Source organism: Arachis stenosperma, chromosome 6, assembly GCF_014773155.1.
Source record: "Arachis stenosperma cultivar V10309 chromosome 6, arast.V10309.gnm1.PFL2, whole genome shotgun sequence".
Classification (NCBI taxonomy): domain Eukaryota; kingdom Viridiplantae; phylum Streptophyta; class Magnoliopsida; order Fabales; family Fabaceae; genus Arachis; species Arachis stenosperma.
The window spans coordinates 106133418-106151963 of NC_080382.1; the positions used below are offsets into that span (position 1 = coordinate 106133418).

General features: G+C 36.3%; 1 protein-coding gene across 1 annotated transcript; it reads left to right on the plus strand.

Annotated features, from left to right (window-relative positions):
• Positions 1–11668: 11668 nt before the first annotated feature.
• LOC130934368 (uncharacterized) lies at positions 11669–18113 on the plus strand. The gene is given in 4 exon segments (XM_057863945.1): positions 11669–12337; positions 12422–13440; positions 17895–17932; positions 17935–18113. Coding segments are annotated over 4 exon segments (1905 nt in total).
• Positions 18114–18546: the final 433 nt, after the last annotated feature.

The window sequence follows — 18546 nt, forward strand, 5'->3', positions numbered from 1 at the left end:
CCTCGTCGAAATGTATCCGGTCAAGGGAAACCCGCCAACGCAGGACCCTGGCCTCATGCTGATCCCTGCTCTGCTGCGGCAATCCAACCAACCTAACACATCGAAAGAGAGCATATATGGTTCGTTAAGTAACATATCAAAAGCCTTAATAAATTTATTTAACCTAAATACATAAAAAGACATTGCTGACCTCGCAGTCAGCGGATACTAGTAGACGCCTCTGTCTGGTGGACACCACTAGGAGAATCTCTGATAGATCCAGGACATCAATAACGGAGTGCAGCCAGCGATGTCCATGACGCCCCCACTAAGCCGCCAAAGATAGGGACTGATATGTCCAGGCCAACACAGCCGAGCCCCACGAAAACGCCCTACACTCAGTAAAGTCCCGGAGTAGCGGTAGCCAGCGAAGGTGCACCAGATTGTTGGACTTGTCGGTCATCAGATACTCTCCGATCAATAACAAGATATAACACCTGGTGTACTGTCGGAGGGTCTCGGAATCATTTGTCTGGGGGATTTGGCGAACACGATCCCGTAGCCACACGAGCTTCAGTGTGAACAACTCCTTCCTCTGAGCCGCTTGCTGTGCTGCCACGGGAGGTCTGGCACCGAGGAGCTGCTCCACCAACGCCCATATCTCCGTGTTGTACCACCTATCAAAGTCACGGAGGCACCCCCATGGGGTTACCGTGTACGCGTAGGCCCAAGTGGTACGCCACATCCTGCAGGATGATAGTGACCTCACCCCAGATGAAACGTGTGCATCTCGGGATGCCATCGCTCCACCAGTGCTGAAATCAGGGAGTTGTCAAAAGTAAAATCCCTGAGTGGCACGGTGTCACCGAATCCGGCCTTAACCAGATACGGGACGATGTCATCTGGTGGAAGTAAAGTGTGACTCACTCGTCGGGACAGTAGGAGGTTAGGCCTCTCATTAATGACAAACAAAAATAATATTTAAATTATATACAAATTAAATAACATAATACAACCAAATAAAGTACTATATTTATTCTAAAATAAAAATAGATAGCCTTAATAACAAATACAGTGTTATACTATAATGGCATTACATTTATAAACACCAACAACATAGCATGTGAATAACAGAGCTCCAAACTGATAACATTTATGTTATACGAACCTAGCCTAAGCGAATAGAGTTTTAAGTTAACCCTACAGACCTAATTTACCCATATATCAACGTTCCAGATCTACGCGACTACTCTAACAATGGCATAATAAAAATAATTTAACAATCATAACAAAACTAACCTCAAAATCGGCCGCCCCAGCGTAATGTGTCGTCTCATTCAGCCTATTTATGTCCCCGTCATTCCCCACTGGACGCGCCATCACCTCTCGGATCATAGGTATAGTCAGAAAAGGTTAAAATAGATGAGAAAGATGTCAAAAAAGTGAATCTAGGGCCCGGAAGTCGGCTGTAAACGACTTCTATATATATGGGCATACGAGCCATATCTCGTTTACAATGTAAACGAGATATGCAAGAAAAATTTATTTCAGTAATTTCTGTAAAAATTATTTATTTTGATAAATTTAATATTTATTTTATTTATAAAAATAAAAAATCTATGTAATAATAGAATAAGCTAACATATATAGCATGTTAATCTGTTAATTAATGTATTAAAAAGCCAACTAGAATTGATAAATTATTTTTTGTTTAGAGTCTCATTGTCTTTTAAAGATAATTATCAAGGTTATTTAGTTTTTTTAATATTTTTTAAATATATTAGTTAAATTCACAATGTAAAACTAAAAAATATTAGTAATTTTTAAATTTCTTTTACTTATAAAAATTAAATAGAAAATATATTAGTAATTAACGTGTCACATAAGTATGTTATAAAGAGAGATTATTGACAGAAAAACTAATCAGTTCCACAAAATTAAACATAAAGGGCCAAAAAGAATATTTTTTTTTTGTCGGAAGCCTCGAAGTCCTTTGAAAAAATTTTATAATAAATTTATAGATTTAAAAATAAATAAATAAATAAATAAATAAATTTTAAAATAAACAAACATAGCAATGCCCTTTTTAATAAACTTATCAAAAACTTGTAACATTTTGTTGTCTTAAATTTTATATTTTTTATATTTTGTTTTTAAAACTTTTAAACCTAATTCAGTTTATAATTCAAAAAAAAATTACAAAAAAGCTGATTTTCTATTTCACTAATTTTTCTTTTGTTTTCTATCATCTTATATTTTTTGTTTATATAACGAATAGTCCAGTCATTAAACATTTCGAATCAAATAGGTTTTTGTGAATAAAATTGTAGAAAAATGACGTGATGGAAAAATAATTAATTAATGTTGTTGAAAATTTTTTTGGTTGAGTATAAAATATTATTGAGTTTAATACATCTAAACTTCAAGTTAAATATAACATCTGTTATCTTCCATTTGTCATGTTTTTTATTACTTGAAACTTCATTAAAAGTGCTTAGGAAATTTTGAAATTATACATCTAAATCTTTAGGACAAAATTAGAATATCATCATCGAAACTTATGTCGTTAACTATTTGATGCTATAATTTTTCATTATTATAGTATTAAGTATTTCAATCTATTACAAAATATGATTTATGGTCAGTTAGCTATGAAAAGAGAACAGTAAAATAAATAAATAAATAAATAAAATTTACAGAATGTTAAAATTAAAGACTAGTGAGGTACACTTATATATAGGGTATTAACGATTGTACCAAACAATGAACTAATTCGTTCACCATAATAAAATTGACAAGCCAATCTTAATTAGGATTAACTTAGAAGATAGAGAGAATTGCGAAGAACATTATTTAAGCTATTTGACAAAAAGGCTTTATAAGGATTAAGCAACTTGCCAAAGACAGAAATAAATGTGGCACCACCAAATTTTATCCGATCAATTTGCACTATATATATAATTATATATATTATATTATATAAAAAAATGTATAAAAAATGAGTGTTGAACCAATAATTTTTTATTTATATAAAAAGTCTTTTAGGTTAATTGCCAATTTAGTAATAGAAAAATTCATTCGTTGACAAAAAAAAATTTTAAAAGATATTATAGACAAAGTAGTTTCTAAACGAGTTAAAAATACGACAAAAAAAACCAATAAATATCATAATTTTTGTAAGTAATAAAAAAACTTTCATATTTAACAATTGGCTTATTCATTAGCTCTAAATTTTTGTGACAACATTTGAATAAATATTTGAAAAGTGCACAAAAAAATTATGAGCGAAATTTGATCTATAAATTTTTGTTTTTATTTTTCAAAAAAATATGATCATTCACAATAATTTTTTTTTAAAAAAATTCATTTGACAAAAGATTACCAAATTTTAAGGATTGAAAGATCTTATTTTTCTAATAATAATTTGCATCAAAATTTGATCTCTAAAGTCATTTTTTAAAATATATCTAGTTCTTTTTGTCGTGTTTTTAAATCTTTCGAGAGCTTATTTATTATTAGCATCTTTTAAGGTTCATTTTGTACTTAAATTTTATTCGAATAATACAGATCGACTCCAAATATTTGAGTACGCTAGTAAAAATAATTTTATCCTTGGATGGTACGAAGGCACTATCTGTATTCACACCGAGACCAAACTTTGTTATCAACTCTTTGACCAATGAATATCTGAACTAAATTGAGAAACCTCTTGTAACTCCTTGTATACATTAAAATTTTTCTCCATGGATTAGACTCATATATGTTACTGATTTCAATTTTGAATCTTAAAATTTTATAAATCATATCACAATTCAATTTAAAAACAAAATCAGTTAGAATCTCATCCAAACTTATAATTCAATTTTAGAAATAGAATAACTAATTATTCTCAATTCTCATTTAATATTCTCGATTATCATATTATTATATTCTTGGTGCTACCAAAGAATATAAAAATATGCAATTTATATTAATATAATTATTTATTTGATCACATCAAAATAATAATTCAATAATTTTTTTTAGCAAAAATTAGAACACTCGTTAATAAGGATGGCAAGCGGGTAGCCAGCCTTACCCTGCCAAAGCCTGCCCCACTTCAAGACAAATTGGCGGACTAGCTTGCTTAATATTTAAAAAAATTAATTAAAATAATAAAAGATAATAATAAAAAAGTTAAATATATATAAAAAATAGACAAATTCTAATATAATTTTTTTATTATCTTCTTTTAAATTTTTAATTTCAATAGAATTATTTAAAATAATATCCGTCAATAAAATTATTTTTATTTTAAAAAATAAGTCATATAATTTGAGTATATAAAAAAGTGTGAAATAAAATAAATAAAGTTAATTACAAAAAGAAGAATGAAAAGAAAAAAATATATTTGAAACTTATATGATTGTTAATATTTTTAGTACTAATCACTCTTTTATTAAAAAAAAACAAAAACTTTGTCCTAATAGATTGGCTCTTCCCGTCTCATTAAAATTTGCGAATTTGACGGGTTTTTCTTTTTTTTTTTTACGGGTTTAAAATTCTGGCCCGGCACATCTGTTTTGGCGGGTTCAGTGGGTCAGCACGGTGGGTTCGACCCATTTTGTCACCGCTATTCGTTAGTGTGTTACCTGTAGGTTCAATATTAAGTGAGTAGTAAAATAATTATACTAAATTTACCAATTAAGGTTGACATCTAATAACACTTCTCAATGACCCAATAATATGAAGCAATATATCTTTACTAAGAATTCGAGAAGAACAAAGTATAATTTCTTCCATATTCCTAACTCTTGGATAACTCTTAGAATATAGTTTAATTGTCAAACTCTAATTTGTTATCATTACTATAATGAATTGTGAATGACTTAAAAAACTCATTTTTTTATTCATTCAATTGCCTTGGTCAATGTTTTATTTATCTTAGTCATTATAATTATAAAATTCAAACTCTTTACCAAGAATTAACAGATGTCTTATTAATTAATCATTAATTCTACAAGCATTTAAATCATATCCAATATCCATTCAACTAACACCCTAGAATATTAGGTATTCGAAATCAAAGTATAATAAATATATTATTAATTACCATGATAGTCGCAGATAAAAAAAAATTCTATTACCATATTCATCTTGAAAATATCCTATTGACAAATATGCAGTAATTATAACCATTAGAAATTCTTAGGACTAAATCAGTTCAATAGTCACACTACTAGAGTTTAGATATTTATTAACACTTTTTATCTAACATTTTTTAAAATGTTAGCTATACTAATAAAATTATACTTTTAGTAACATTTATAAAATAAATGTTAAAAAATATTTTTTTCTTAAAAAATAAAAGAAAAACTAAATCTAAATGTTACCAAATGTGTAAACATGTGAAAATTATACTAAGACATTATTTTTTATTCTCTTTTACGTTCTTCACAATAGAGAAAATCACTTCCAAGTTCCATTGCATTTTCTTCCTCTGCACTTCATCTTCTTCCTCGATCTCAATCGCAATCTGAATCATTCTCTAGATTCGGATTCTCTTCTCAATTTTGGTAAGCATTTTCTCTCTTCTCAATCGTAATCTAAATCACTCTGTTTTTCAATTTCTCATCTCTTACTGATTTTGATCCAAATCTGAATCATGCATATGTAATTTCTCGCCTATAGTTAATCCTCTCGTCGCCTACACTATCGTTGCGCCGTCCTCTTCTCGCTTGCGCCATCGTCTTCTCACTGCACAGTCGTCTTCTCACCACTAGTTTAAAATATAAAGAATTATCCTTGTTTTATTCCACTTGAACATTAGAATATTCTTGTTCAATTTTGGAGCCTTGATATGATTAAGGTATATTAATTCTTAGCATGTAATTTTTATGACATTATAATTAGTTAGACTATCTAATTTTGTTTGTTTGTGTATTTTTAGGCTTAATTATTGAATTATGTTTTTATGATTTTAAAGGAACAAAGCAAGAAGAATAAAGCTAGTAGAGCAAAGAATACAAGTCAGCAAATAACATGATAAAAAATATTTGCTAAAATACGGGAAGAGGAGGTAGAATTAATTTGTTCACACTTGTTTTATTTGATTTGTTTTTTTCGTTGATTGTGCTTTTTCTTAATTGACAATAAAAAATCCTGATATAAGAGAACCATCTCGGATAAACAAGTTCTTTTTAATACACAAGCCAAGAGATGAAAAATCGATGAGTGAGCGAAAAAGCAAAATTTTTGTAAGATATGTATTTTTTTAATATATATTTTTTTTGTGATATAGATTTTGTCATAAATTAATGTAATTTGAATTTTGGATTTTAGTCGGAGCTTGAGGATGTCATAATTTCACATCCTGAAAAATTAAAAAGCACAAATCAAGATGATATATTTTCTCAAATATTAGAAAAAGATCAACCCGATCGTGTCCGTACTTATGGTAGAGGTGTTGTAGCTTCAAATTTGTGGGGACCTAGATCTCAAGTTGAAATAGAGAGGTTAAGAAGAAGATAAAGAGAATGCTCAAGCAGAAATTCAGAATATACAACAAAAGATAAAAGAGGAGATGGAAATAAAACTTCAAGAAAGAGTGGAAGTCATGAAGTCATAGATGTTGTGTGAATTTAAATATGTTTTTAAATCAACTACGAAAAAGTACTTATATTATTTTTTGTATTTTTTCTTAATAGTAATTTATAAAATTTTTTCATAGTGTTAAATGTATTCGATCATTTAATCTACAATGAACCAATTTTAGTATGTATAGACTAATAGTATCATTAGCATTCATTCAAAATTCGAAAAATGAGATCTAAATCTATAGTTCTCTGTTTCAGATTTAAACTACCCTCAAAGTTTTTGTACAGCAGTACTCAAGTTATATTATGTGTATAAATATGATGAATAAATTAATGTTATAAGTAATCTATTCCAAGGAACATTAGTTTATTAGATTTCTTTTTTATTTGTGTAAAGCACGTGATCTTTTTAATAGATTTTCCTCTGAGATATCTTTATCAGTTGAAATGCTTCACTCTTGATTTTTCTTTTTTCACCAGTTAGTTTTCATCTTGTGAATATAATCTTTTCTCCCCGTACCATTTTGTATAATATAGACAAAGGATAGTATTGTATGCATACATTTGAAGTTAGAGAAGATTGCCGAACAACAATAGGTGATGGAACATTAAATCCTGAAAAGTTTAGATTAGAAAAAATGATGAAATAGAAGTTAAATATCACTGGAGTAGTCAATAATTATAGAGAACATCCTGAAGCAATTGCACATGATAATCAATAATGCTAACAAAAAATCTGGTTCAGAAGATTCTTATCCTCCATGGTCTTTGTATTCTGTTTTCTTCTAATATTTTTATTATTAGGATCTAAAAAACATGAATTGCATAGATAAAGTAATACATTTATATTCTCCAATTATTTTATGGTCAAAGGATAAATAAGTTTTGTTTCTCTAGAGAATTTAAAAAGTTAAAGTAAATTTTAGAAAGAATATTTGATGATCCGTAGTAAAAATTATATTAAGTGACATATTTGTGTATGATATTCTGATTTTATCATTTTTTGGCTAAAACATAATGTCTGAAAATAAGTTAAAGTTTGTCTAAATTAAAATTGTTGATTTTAGCTATAATATGAAATATATAAATGCATGCACACATACAGCATTTACACTTTGCAGCTGTATGCATATGTTTTATTAGGCAAAGATGTATATTAATTGCTCTTTTAACCAATGTTCTGAAAATCGGACCGGACCGGCCGGTTTAACCGGATTAACCGGAAACCGATCACCTAGCCGGTTCGGTCCACATGTAAAACCGTGTTGCAAAAAACCGGTGGAAAAACCGGACAAACCGGTGGTCAACCGGCGAACCGGGCGAACCGGCCCGGTTTTTCGAACTACCGGTTTTTCCTCCAACTATTGGAACGGCGTCGTTTGGCTATTTTATAAAAAAAAAAAAAAAACAGGCTGAAGCGCTGAGCAACACGGATAGAAGCATCAGTTTACCCTAAATCAATCCCTAATCTTCTAAGAACACTCAACACTCCACTCCCAACCCTAAGCTCGAGGCTGGACAATCTGCAAACGACGGACAACCGACGAACGCCGTGAAGAACACTCCCACCGTTGCGGGTCGTCGCGCACCGTTGCGGCTGCTGGGTTTCTGGGTTTTGGTCGCGGGTCGTGAAGCACCGTTGCGGGTTCTGGGTTTCTGCCTTCTGGGTTTCTGGGTTTTGGTCGCTGGTCGTGAAGCACCATTGCGGGTTCTGGGTTTCTGGCTTCTGGGTTTCTGGGTTTATGGCTTCTGTTCGTTCTTCACTTGCGGTAAGTTCTAGGTTTCTGGCTTCCGTTCGAATTTTGAATAAATTTGTTCTTCAATTTTTTGTTAGAGGAATAAATTTGTTCTTCAATTTTTTGTATGTTGAATAAATTTGTTGAAACGTTGAATAAATTTTTCTGGCTTCTGTTCGTAACTTCCTATTTTGAATAAATTTTTTGATTTATTGCTGAGGTTATTTGTCATCAGTGAATTTGTTTTGGATTGCTTCATGATTTTTGTTTGTTGCTTCTGATTTTTCTGCTGCTTCATGAATTTGATTTTCTGATTGTTACAGATGGAACAATCACAAAGTAACCCACAGCCGCAAGATACTGAAGATGTTGAACTTCCTTGCTCGCCACAATTTCTCCAGCCCCCTCTGCTCTGCCGTGGTCGTCTCCCTCTTGCTCTTCCGTGCTTGCTGAAGATTCTGGTAGGTGAGTCCTCTCCTCTTTGCTGGGTTCTTGCTGTGTTGTGTATTGGAAAGTCGTTCTTGCTGTGTTATGGTATGGAATGGTGTGCTGTTGCAATCCTCTTTGCTGTGTTTTTGACTGTTACTGTGTTCTTGTTATGGTGTTAATAATTGTTCTTTTTGCTGTGTTATTGATTAATTGTTAATAATTTATATTACAATAATCTGTATTTTTGTTATAATCTTGCTGTGTTGTTCTTGGTGTTGTATTTAAACTGCTGCTGGTGTTGTGGTTACTAACAATTTAACATAATTGTCATGTTATTTACATGGTTTGATTTTTATGCTTGTGCTTGTGCATTTTTAGTCTTTTTCAAAGACTAATGTATGGAAGAATACATAATGAGTCACATGATATTAATGGAGGAGTTGGTGTTGTAATTAGGAATTAGATGAGAATCATAATGGAGGCATCAACAACCCAGACAATACCTTATCCCCTTGAAGCACATGAGCAGAAGCATATGCAGCATTTTGGAGGTTGAATTTTGCAAAAGACTTGTTTTTCAAAGGTGATTCTTGAAAGTGACAATATAGAAGTAATGGGTGTCCTCAAACAGAGAAGGTGTTTTAATTCTTGTTTGGAACTTCATTGATGCCATTTCACTTATTAGAAATTTTAGATTTGTGGAATTTAGTCATGTTAAGAGGGAAGGGAATAGCGTAGCTCATGAATTAGCAACCTTAGCTCTTACCACTCCAAATTGCATGTGGATGGAAGATGCCCCAAGCCATGTTCAGAACTTGGCTATGTTAGATGTCTTTCCTTTATCCTGAATGAAATTTCCTCTGTTTCAAAAAATGTATGGAAGAATACTATATGTATATGCTGCATATTTATGCTTAGGTGCTGACTTTACTAGCTTTCTTCTTGAAGTTTTGCTCTTTATTATGTGAAATTTAAATTTTATTAAGTTAGAAATTATTAAATTATATATTATAATAATTTATTATTAAAATTATTTTTAGATTTTAATAATTTTATTTAATATTTAATTAAACCGGTTGAACCCCGGTTGAATCCCGGTCGAACCAGTGAACCATTGAACCAGTGATCTCACCGGTTCTTTGACCGGTCCGGTTCTCGCAACCTTGCTTTTAACAGTCATAGTAAATCAAAGATATCTATATTATAAATGGTCTAATAATATTTTATTTTTTTTATATTTTAAGTTCTAAGTAAATCAAAGTCAAATAGTGAAAATATTCTAAAATCATCTACTATAATAGAAAGTATTTTTAAGTTTCATGCTAAGTCATTACCTCAAACAATGGAAAAAAATATGATTTTTTCACCTAGAAAGAAACAGGTATATTTATACCAAAAATTGAAGAAGTTAAAATAACATTTATAATTCATACTTTATAATAATTATATTGAGATTTATTGTAGAAATATTGGTATTGGTGTCTTAAAATAGTTATTATCTTTTTGCATACTCTTTATTCTTCTCTTACTCATGAGATTTTTGACTTGAAACTGGAGAAAATGAAGCATGGCCAGTATAAGAAAATATTAAAAAAGAAGAAAGTGGTGTACTTGTAATATTGAGATGAATTTATAAATTTGTGAATTTAATGAAAGAGGCAAACTTGTACAATGATTATTGATTAATGAAAGAAGTTATAAAAATTTCATTTTGTGAATTTGTGAATTTAATGAAATATTTTATGTTGTAGTAATTAATTTTAGTATATGGTATAATATAACTAAAAAATATTACTAAAGATCTATTGTAATATTTTTTAAGTGTTAAAATAAAGAAATATTTATGGTAATATTTCTTTAAGTGTTACAAAAAATATCTATAGTAACATTTTTCTAAAAGTTATAAAAAATATCTATGGTAACATATTTTATCTATGGTAACATTTTTTTAAGTATTACAAAAAATATCTATGGTAATATTTTTTTAAGTATTACAAAAAAATATCTTTAATAACATTTTTCTAGGGTTATTCTGAATGGTCTATTGAAACATTTCTCATAATATTACTATAAATATTTTTTGTAACATTTTTACTAAATGTTATAAAATCATTAGAAGAATATTAGTAAAACTCTTTAGTAATATAGGGTATATTTAACATTTGTTAAAATATTACTAATATACATAGAAAATATTTTAATATGATTTGGTAACATTTATTAATTATTAATAAAAATCAATTATGTAGTAATATCATATCTTTATATGCACCACCTATATATATAATTTAATAAATAAAATTTATTAATTTTTATTTTAAAGACCATTTTCTATATATATATATTGATTTATCTGAATTATTAATGTTCTTTATAATAATTTTATGACCAACAACAATTTAGATTAAATTATGAAAAATTTATCTCTCATTATTATGATTACTATCATAATAATAAATCTCTAAATTTAATAAAAAATTTTATTATATTTTTACTCTTTAATTGAATAATATATATAATAATGATGACAAATTATTTAACATATAATAAATTAAATTGTGGGCAAAAAATCATAATAAGCCAAGCCTCACTGGAAATTACGGATATCAGCCAAATTGAAAGTGGTTTCAGGAATCAGCCAAAGCATATATTAATATAAATCGAACTGGAGTGGTTCGAACTGCATAATCAAGTAATTCGAACCAGCGCAGTTCGAATTACTATAGAGAGAAGTTAATAAATCGAACCAATGTGGCTCGAACTTGAAAAGCAAATAAATCGAACCGACTCGGTTTGAATTATAGAGAGAGACGCTGGTTAAAGTAATTCGAACCAGGCTGGTTCGAATTACACAAAGACTAGTTTGAATTAGGGTGGTTCGAATTAGTGGGAGACGGAGCTGTATATATATGGTTGTAAACGTGAGTTGCTCTCATTAGAGGGTGTATGATGGCTAGTGAGGAGAGTTTTGTTGTTTTGGTTCACCACAGAGGAACCATTAAGAGAAAAAGTCATTCTGGTGTGAAGTTCACAGATAAGGATCCTCTCTGTATTGTCATGACTCCTGCGACGAGCTATGATGACCTTGTTAGATCTGTACTGATGAAACTTGGTCTGGAAGGTGCGAAGCGGGTTAAGAAGTTTTTCTATCGCATTTCAATCACGGTCCTCCAGGATACCGTGAAGTATGATTGTTTCACGATTGGTAGTGACGAGGACTTGCAAGTCATGTTTCTTTGTCGGCGGCAGTTTCCCGAGGTGAGGACACCAGAATTGTTGGCAAAGCTGGTTGATGTGGTATCCAGCTCAGGGGGTTCGAACCGGAATACCACCAATTTAGCCATGGCAGCCGGTTCTAGTTCCAGGCCTGCCGTTGGTTCTTCCTCTGTCCCTGTGTATGAGCCAGTGGTCGAAGCTGTCGCCTCCCCGTCTTTTGCTGTGGATCTCAATGGCAGCGTAGGCGACGAGGTAGGTTCAAGGGAGAATCTGCTGAACCCTTTACTGGGCGTTGCACCGCTTGGCGTTGGAGACGGATTGTTGGGTGATGCAGAGGAGGACGACGTCGAGCCGGATATAATTGACGACGATAGCGGCGATGATATTGGAGCGAGTGAGCCTGTATTGGCGGTAGGTGGTTCTAGCTCTGGCACACAGCAGTATCCACCACATTTTTCCTCCTTGGACTTGGATGCCATGAGGCAGGAGGGAGTTTCTGGGCACCCTGTTGGATTCGGAGCTAGAGATGCGGAAGGGACTGCTGGTCTGACAGAGTTCCAGGTCGGTCAGCAATTTCAGGATAAAGATCAGGCCCTATTAAGTGTGAAGACTTACAGCATCCGGCGAGGGGTACAGTACAAGGTAGTCGAGTCTGATTATCGCCGGTATGTGGGCAAGTGTTCTGAGTTTGGGAATGAGTGCACATGGTTGATTCGACTAAGTCTCCGGCAGCGCAAGGGCATTTGGGAGGTCAAACGATACAATGGACCTCACACTTGTCTTGCCACCTCCATCTCGAGTGACCACAGGAGTTTGGATTACCATGTGATATCGGCGTTCATTATGCCAATGGTTAGGGCGGATGCATCCGTGAGCATCAAGGTGCTACTGAATGCCACGGCAGCACACTTTGGGTTTAGGCCGACTTACAGGAGGGTCTGGATGGCGAAGCAGAAGGCTGTTGCCCTCATCTACGGTGACTGGGATGAGTCATACAACGAGCTGCCCAGGTGGGTGTTGGGAGTCCAGTTGACGATGCCTGGTACTGTTGCAGTCCTAAGGACTAGTCCCGTTCGAGTTAGAGGACAAGTAGACGAGTCTCAAGCTTATTTTCACAGACTTTTCTGGACGTTTCCACCGTGCATCGAGGCATTCCGTCATTGCAAGCCGCTAATCAGCATCGACGGCACCCATCTGTATGGCAAGTACGGGGGAACGTTGCTCATCGCAATTGCACAGGACGGAAACTCCAACATTCTACCTGTTGTATTCGCACTAGTAGAGGGTGAGAATGCTGAGTCTTGGGCATTCTTTCTCTCCCACCTTCGTCAGCACGTGACACCGCAACCGGGTCTGCTGGTTATATCGGACAGGCATAACGGCATCAAGGCTGCGCTTGAGGCTCCTGACGGAGGTTGGTTACCTCCATCTGCATACTGTGCATTCTGCATTCGACACGTAGCTGCTAACTTTGCCCTTACCTTCAAGGGCAAAGACGCACGGAGGCTTCTTGTGAATGCAGCGTATGCCAAGACCGAGGTTGAGTTTGATTACTGGTTTGATATTCTGCGGTCTGAAGACCCGGCGATGTGTGAGTGGGTGAACCAGATTGATTATTCCTTGTGGACTCAACATCGTGATGAGGGTCGGAGATTCGGTCACATGACGATGAATATCTCCGAGTGTGTGAACTCAATCCTCATGGGTGTCAGAAACCTACTTGTATCCTCGCTGGTGAAGGCAATATATGGAAGGCTTGCGGAACTTTTTGTTCGCAAGGGGAGAGAGGCTGAGGCCCAGATGGGAACCGGACAACAATTCAGTCAGCACTTGGCCAAGTGTATTGAGGCCAACATGAAGACGGCGAGGTGCTTCACGGTGACTTTGTATGACAGGGATAATTCCGAGTTCACCGTTGCCGAAACCACTCCGACTGGTTCCTTCTCATTGGGTAGCTACAGAGTATCGCTTGCCGGTCGGACATGTGACTGTGGATACTTCCAGGCGCTTCATTTCCCATGTCCGCACGCACTTGCATGTTGTGCCTACTCACGGGTAAACTGGACCACTTATGTTCACAGCGTGTATAGGATTAGTTCGGTATTCAGTGTGTATCGGATGGGATTCACCCCTCTGATTCTAGAGGGTTTCTGGCCACCATACGACGGGCCTACTGTGATACCGGACCCTGACAAGAGGCGTGCGAGAGAGGGTTGCTCGAGGTCCACCAGGATACGAACAAATATGGACGAGGCAGATCCAAACCGTCCAAAGAGATGTGGCCTATGTCGCCAACCCGGACACACACGTCGGAGTTGCCCACAGTTGGGTGGATCGTCTCGCACTGGGGGCCATTAGTAGCCATGTTCTTAGCGGTAGTACTTATTTTAGTTAAGTTTTATTATTGATTTTTTTTACTTTCATGTATTCAGCATGCTGCGTTAAGTAATGAATATATTATGTATCACTTTGAGTCTTGCTACAAGTACCCTAAATGCAAAATTTAATAAATAAATGTACATATTAGACTGTTATATGATGCAATTCGATGAACAAACAACAAAGGAAAACCACTCTAAAATAACAACAAAAGTACAATGTCTGTGATACATGAATAAACCCTACGGGACAAAATACATGATACATGACTCATCTAAACAGATGCGAGCCCGTACCGCAACGACGGGGTACCCATGCCCACTGACCTCTGCGGATAAACGGCTCCTCATCCTCGATCTCATCCGCGTCCTCATCAAGGCCAGGCTGTGCAGGTGGCGTAAAATGGGAGGCTGCCACAGACGGCCCGGCAACAAACCCTGATGCAGCAGCGTAGGCGGATGGTGGGGTGCCTCCCAAACCAAAATGATCACCAATAGATGCCGTAGGAGGCTCGTTCAGATCAACGTCTAAGGGTGCCTGAGTGCCTGAGGTCTCACCACGCCTCTGGGCCTGCACGTCCTCCTGCATGATGGTGGTAATGTCTGCTAGAAACTGTGGACCCCCGAAGTCTGCATCAAGCGTATCTAAGCAAAGGAAATCTGACCACTGTGATCCCGGAATAACCCAAGGGGTACCCTCCTGCTGAGGCTGCTCATGGGCGGGTACACCGACGAAGTAATCCCCAAGAGAAACAGGCCCTAGTCCAGTGTCACCAGTCTCAGTCCCATCACCCATACCTGACCCATACCACTCTCCTCCATGTACGCCATCGTGGGTACTAACACCACCAACTGCAACAGCCCCTGCACCATCCCCACCCACCGGACCATGCTGATTGTTGTCATCGTCGTCGGCACCACGCCCTCTCCGTCTCCCTCCCTGGCCCCGTCGTCCGCCTCTAGCGGCACCAACATGGTCATCATCGTCTATAGCCGCATCAAGCCACCTCCACTCACGCTGGCTCTATCGGGTGCCGACACGAGCTCTCCTCTCAACCCTGCGCCTGTCAGGCACGTCCTCAAGACGATCCATGTCAGGAACTCACCCGGCACCTCGCTGTGAGGCCTCAACTGGAATAGGAACGGCTCTCGGATCCCCCAACTGCATATCCGGAGACAAGAACCTTTTTCCATGCTGACTCTACCACTCCAGAAACAAATGCGATGGTCCAGGGTCGGCAACAACATCAAACCTCAGCACCGTGTCCGCACGGCACTCCCAATACAGATGCCACTTCCGAAGATCGTACGGAAACCATCGATCGCCGCCTCTACCGTCCTTCGACATCAGAAAGTCGATGTTCAGCATGGGATTCGGAGGGGGCTGCACCCCTCCGAACTGCGGAAGAACCCTATCTATCTGATGCCACTCTATGATGGCAAAGTAGATCAGCGCCGTCACTGACCGCCACAACGCCATATGCCGAGGCTCTAAAACCTCTGGATGCACAACCTGAAGTACGTCAGGAGTGGTGTACGGCATCTAGATAAACTGCACGGAGAACTCTCCATTGTCAGGCCAACTCATAAAGTTTGGTTAAATAAAGAAACTTATTAAGTAGCGTACTCACCTCCCCGTGCTGTAACCGGTCTATCCTCAGCCTCCACATCTCCACTCTAGGACCTTTCTCGCTACCAGAAGGGTTGTATCCTGACCACCTGCATCATACATGTGTCTTATGGCAACTTAATTGTGTGTTTAGGGTTTCTAATACATTATTAATGAACATGCATTTATTTATATTAAAATGAAATAGAGAAGGCTGAGTAAAGTACCTCGAAGCCAATGGCCAGCTGAACGTCTCATATCCAGAAGGCCTAAACCGAGGAAATCGCCAGAAGATCCAAGACTGAAGTAGCTGAAGTGGGCCCGCTAACTTGACCACATGTCTGTTCGCCACTCGGCACATGCACCGGTACAACCATGCCAGTGCTGTAGAACCCCAGCTATAGGTACCCATCTCCTCCAGCCTGGCTACGTAGGGAAGCCATCTGATGTGTATGCGGTTGCCAGACTTGTCCCCAAACAGCTGCGTACCCAACAACATCATGATGTATGCACGGGCATATCGCCGCACAGTCTCGTCATCTGCTCCATCAGGGCACTCACCAAAAGTCTCCTGAAACCAGCTGCAGTTCACTACGTACTTCTGAACCTGGCTGGGAGGAGGTACCACTCCAAGCAGCTCCTGGAACCACACCCAGGCTGGACGGCCACCCTGGATGTATAAATGGAACTCTGATAGGCAGCCGCTCACGTAACGCCCGTCCACTGGCAACCCCAACTGGTATGCCACGTCCTGAAGTGTGATCGTGCACTCTCCGAACGGCATATGGAAAGTGTGCGTCTCCGGACGCCATCGCTCGACAAATGCACTGACAAGGGCCTCGTCTAACCGGAACCATCTATCGTTCAGCCTTGCAAGATGGTATAGACCTGCCATCTGCAAGTACGGAACGTATCTGTCATCTAGTCGTATGCCCTGCTGCCGCCGCATGCTCCTGATGCATCGCTGGGGCTGCACATAACATTCACCGCATTGTTATAACTGGATTCATAACCAATGACAAACATAACGATCTCGATAACTCACCAACAAAACATAATACTAAATAAGACCGCATAAAAATTGATGAACGAAAACCACATGCAAAACAACTACCATAGATCACGCAACTAAACCACTAAAATAAAACAGCTTAACTAGAACCGCTAACATAAAACAGCATAAGTAAAACCATTAACATAAAACAGCATTAGTGAAACCATTAACATAAAACAGCTAACATAAAACAACTAATACAAACCACTAACATAAAACAGCTAACATAAACCACCAACTTAAAAACAGCTAACATAAAACAACTAACACAAAACAACTAACACAAACCACTAACATAAAACAGCTAACATAAACCACCAACTTAAAAACAGCTAACATAAAACAACTAACACAAAACAACTAACACAAACCACTAACATAAAACAGCTAACATAAACCACCAACTTAAAAACAGTTAACATAAAACAGCTAACATAAAACAAGTAACATAAAACAACTAACACAAACCACTAACATAAAACAACTAACATAAACCACCAACTAAACCACCAACTAAACCACCAACATAAAACAACCAACATAAAACCACCAACATAAAACAACTAACGTAAAGAACTAACATAAACCGCTACCATAAACCACTAACAGAAACCACATACATAAACCACCAACTAAAGCACCGTCTAACATGAACCGCCACTAAAATCACATGCAAAACCACTAACTCACAAATACCACTACCACGAAGTTACATCTGTACTAACCTCCTCGTTAATGACCCCGGCTATATGAGCGACTCCGTCCAAGCGATATAACTGTGCCGGATCGTCCCCCATTTAGCAGAGTATTCTGTTCAGGTCTTCCTCGGAGAGAATCTGAGTCGTTTTCTCTGGGATTTGGTGGGGTAGGGGAAGGGAAGAATGGTTCGAATGAGGTTGCTTCGAACTCCTTATATAGCCGATTCATGAGTAATTCGAACTAGGTTGATTCGAATTACTTCTCCTTAAATCGAACAGGGTTGGTTCGAATTACATGCAACACATTCCTAGGTATAGTTTGAACCAGCATGGTTCTAATTATGTGCATCATGAGTTCGAACCACCTTGGTTCGAATTATGCTCAACCAATTCTGTCCCTAATTCGAACTTAGTTGGTTCGATTTATTATGTTTTGTAGTTCGAACCACATTGGTTCGAATTATATATAAATATCCCTTGGCTTATTGCTGAAACGATTTTCGTTTTGGCTTATTTACGTAGCTTGATTCTGGCATTGGCTTATTATAGTATTTTGCCCTTAAATTGTAATCATATTACTTATCTCTCACTTGTGTTAAAGTCAATTATGATAGATTAAATTTTAAATATATTATTATTTTAATATAAACAACTATGTTTTATTTTGTAATATATATTTATTGAAAAAAAATATAATATTATGTTTATTATTTAATAATTCCACCGTCTAGGTTGTAATCCTCTTCTCTCGTGTTGAAAAACGGAGTCCTCTCATACATGGCGTCCAGATCCAGACTATGATAGTGACTTGATACTGCCGATAACGCCGAAATTGGGTGGGGGTGGAGGTAAGACATGGTGCACCGCAGTCT